Here is a 3,128-nt window from a genome sequence, read left to right on the forward strand (position 1 = left end):
CCAGACCTCATTACAGATGGTTGTGAACCACCATGTGGTTGCTGGGAATTGAACTCAGGACCTCTGGAAGAGCAGACAGTGCTCTTAACCACTGAGCCATCTCTCCAGCCCTGTTTTTGTTTTTTGAGACAGGGTTTCCTGGGCTCTAACTCACAGAGATCTGCCTGCCTCTGCCTCCCGAGTGCTGGGATTAAAGGCGTGCGCCACCATTGCCTGGCAAGAAGTACTCTTAACAGCCTAGTCATCACTTCCCCAGGCCTTTGTCCCCAGCCTTTAAAGGAAGATGCTGAGACTAAGACCAACCTACTCATGCTGTGTAATAAGATAGCAGGAGATGGGACTCAGCCTTCAAGGTCAAGTTCTAATCCTGAAGCCTTTTTATTTTTAAAGTGATGTATATTAGTGTTTTGCCTGCATGTACGGATGTGACCACATACTATGACTACATGGGAGACAAAGAAAGGCACTAGATGACCTGGAACTTGAGTTATGGATGGTGGTGCTGGAAACCAAACCTGAGGCCCTGTAGGAAAGTACTCTTGGCTGGCTGGTGGTGGCACACACTTTTATTCCCTGCACTTAGGTTAGGTGGCAGAGACAGGCAGATCTGTGAGTTCAAGGTCAGCCTGGTCTATAGAGCAAGTTCTAGGACAGGCTCCAAAGCCACAGAGAAACTCTATCTCAAAAAATCAAAAAGAGAAATTAAAAAAAAGAAAAAGATTAAAATTCGTATTTGTCAACACTAAATCTCTGCCCCCTTTAAAAAGCTATTTATTTGGCTTCTCAAAACACTGTTTCTCTGTGTAGCCCTGGCTGTCCTAAAACTCACTCTGTAGATCAGGCTGGCCTCGGACTCAGAGATTCCCCGTTCCTGCCTCCCTAGCACTATGATTAAAGGCATGCATCACCACCAGTCCCTATATAAAATATATTTTTATTTTAAAAAACTTTTCAAAAAGTTTTATGTTTACAAATATTTTGTCTGCACATACATATATGAACCATGTGTGTGCATGTACCTGTGTAAGTCAGAAGAAAGCATCAGAATCCTTGAACTGGACTTACGAATTAATGTGAGGTACCATATGGTTGCTGGGAATTGAAACTGTGTCCTCTGCAAGAGCAGGTGCTCTTAACTCCAGAGCCATCTCCAGGCCCATATTTTCATTTTTTATTTGTGTTTTGTCTGCATGTATGTCCATATTATGGTGCTGGATCCCCTGGAACTGGAGTTACAGTTGTGAGAAATCATGGGAGTGTTGGGAATTGAACCCAGGCCCTCTGGAAGAGCAGTCAGTGCTCTTAACCAGTGAGCCATCACCCCATCTCCCCCAAGTCTCCACTCTTAACTACCATGCTGTTATCATCTTTGGTACCCAGATGCAACTTACCTCCTCCACATCTTCATCCAGCTGCTCATTAGGATCCACCTCTCTGACTAAGTCTTGTAATTTCTTCTTGGTTAGTACCTAAAGTGAATTGGGGGGAAGAGTTTTTGTAAGCATCAAGGACACAAACTTTATTACCCTCTAAAGAAGACAGGCTGTAGAGTTGTTTAGTTCTAGCTCCCAGACAGCCCTCCCTGGTGGTACAGCTGCAAAAGTACTCAAGGACAAGAGGCAAGAGTGGTTTGGAGGTGAGGTCAGCACCTGACTGTCAGGCATTTTATTCAACTTTATCTTTCTCACTATTCTTCCCTGCTCTGCACAGAGCAGTCTGCAATTCTCGGAACACCAGATCACCGTACTCTGTGCCCTTGATCAGTTGTCTTAAGATGTGTTCTTCTTTCTTCCTACACGCTCAGGCTATGGTTCTCTTTTCTGAGGTGTCTCCTAGCCCACCCAGGTAAAAGGACCCACACCCCCTTCAGCACGTCTTGTGTTACTCTGCAGATTTGCACATCAGCCCATATCTGATTTAGAAGGCTAAGGGATTGAGCCAGGTGTGATGGCACACACCTTTAATCCCAGCGCTTGGGAGACACAGACAGGCAGACAGATTCTGAGTTCAAGTCCAGTCTTGTCTACAGAATGAGTTACAGGACAGCCAGGGTTAGACAGAGGAACACCTCCAGCAAGAAAAAAAAGGCTAACAGTTCTGAGGGTGACCAAAAGTGGTCATCTCTGTACACTTAAATAATAGTAAGTAGCTGAAGGTATCACCCCCTTTTCTAAAGAAAGTCATGTTACATCTAGATAACATTAAAACGTGATGGGGGAGCTGAAGATTCAGTTTGGTTGTAGATTGCTTGCCTAGCTTGAAGCCCAGCTATGGATCCCTAGAATCACAGATAGAAAAAAACATTAAATCTAACCATTTAAGTGAAACAAGTATCTGGGCTTTTGTGTCCTCCTACCCCTCCTACCTACATCACTATGTAGACCAGGCGGCCTCTGCCTCCCAAGTCCTGGGATTAAAGACTTCTCTTTACAGTTATTTAGTGGTGCATGTGTGCGCGCGCATGCACAGGAACGACAGTGCACATATGTGGAAGAGGTTAACTTGAGGAATTAGAATCTCTTCTTCCACTATCTAGATTTGGGGATTGAACTCAGATTATCAAGATTGGCAGCGAGGGCCTTTACTGACTGAGTCTTCTTGCTAGCCCTCAAGTTTCCTGAGGCAGGGCCCATAACTGGTTTTGTAGCAGAGGAAGAGGAATCCTGTGGAAGGTGTGAGCCACCTTGCTCTTCTACAGTGGCCTCCATAGTCAACACAGGCTGGACTCTATTCAGCCAACCCTTCCACAAGCAATTCAGTTAGTCCTCCTGTCCACTCCCTTGAATGTCTCCTCGTGCATTGTATTCAGCCTACAGGATCCAAGGCTTTGTCTTTCTTTTGGTTTTCTGAGACAGGGTTTCTCTATGTGATATCCATGGCTATTCTGGAGCTCACTCTGTAGATCAGGCTGGCCTTGAACTCACAGAGATCCACCTGCCTCTGCCTCCCAGCTTTATCCTTCTTTTCTTGTTGCTCTCTCTGGAAGGTGGAATCAGAGTCATAGATACAAAGAGTAGAACAGATTTCAGAATCACTGCAGAGCCGGGCGGTGGTGGTGCACGCCTTTAATCCCAGCACTCGGGAGGCAGAGGCAGGCGGATCTCTGTGAGTTCGAGACCAGCCTGGTC

The 3,128-nt window shown here is 45.7% G+C and overlaps 1 protein-coding gene across 3 annotated transcripts in view; it reads right to left on the bottom strand.

Annotated features, from left to right (window-relative positions):
- The window catches only part of Taf12 (TATA-box binding protein associated factor 12), a 16,326-nt gene that overhangs the window by 5,293 nt on the left and 7,905 nt on the right, over positions 1–3,128 (bottom strand). For all 3 annotated transcript variants that reach the window (XM_005353132.2, XM_005353131.2, XM_013348469.2), the window contains one exon: positions 1,392–1,469. In XM_005353132.2, coding sequence (XP_005353189.1) covers positions 1,392–1,469 — 78 coding nt within the window. The remainder of the gene's footprint in view (positions 1–1,391; positions 1,470–3,128) is intronic.

Source organism: Microtus ochrogaster, chromosome 10, assembly GCF_000317375.1.
Source record: "Microtus ochrogaster isolate Prairie Vole_2 chromosome 10, MicOch1.0, whole genome shotgun sequence".
Classification (NCBI taxonomy): Eukaryota; Metazoa; Chordata; class Mammalia; order Rodentia; family Cricetidae; genus Microtus; species Microtus ochrogaster.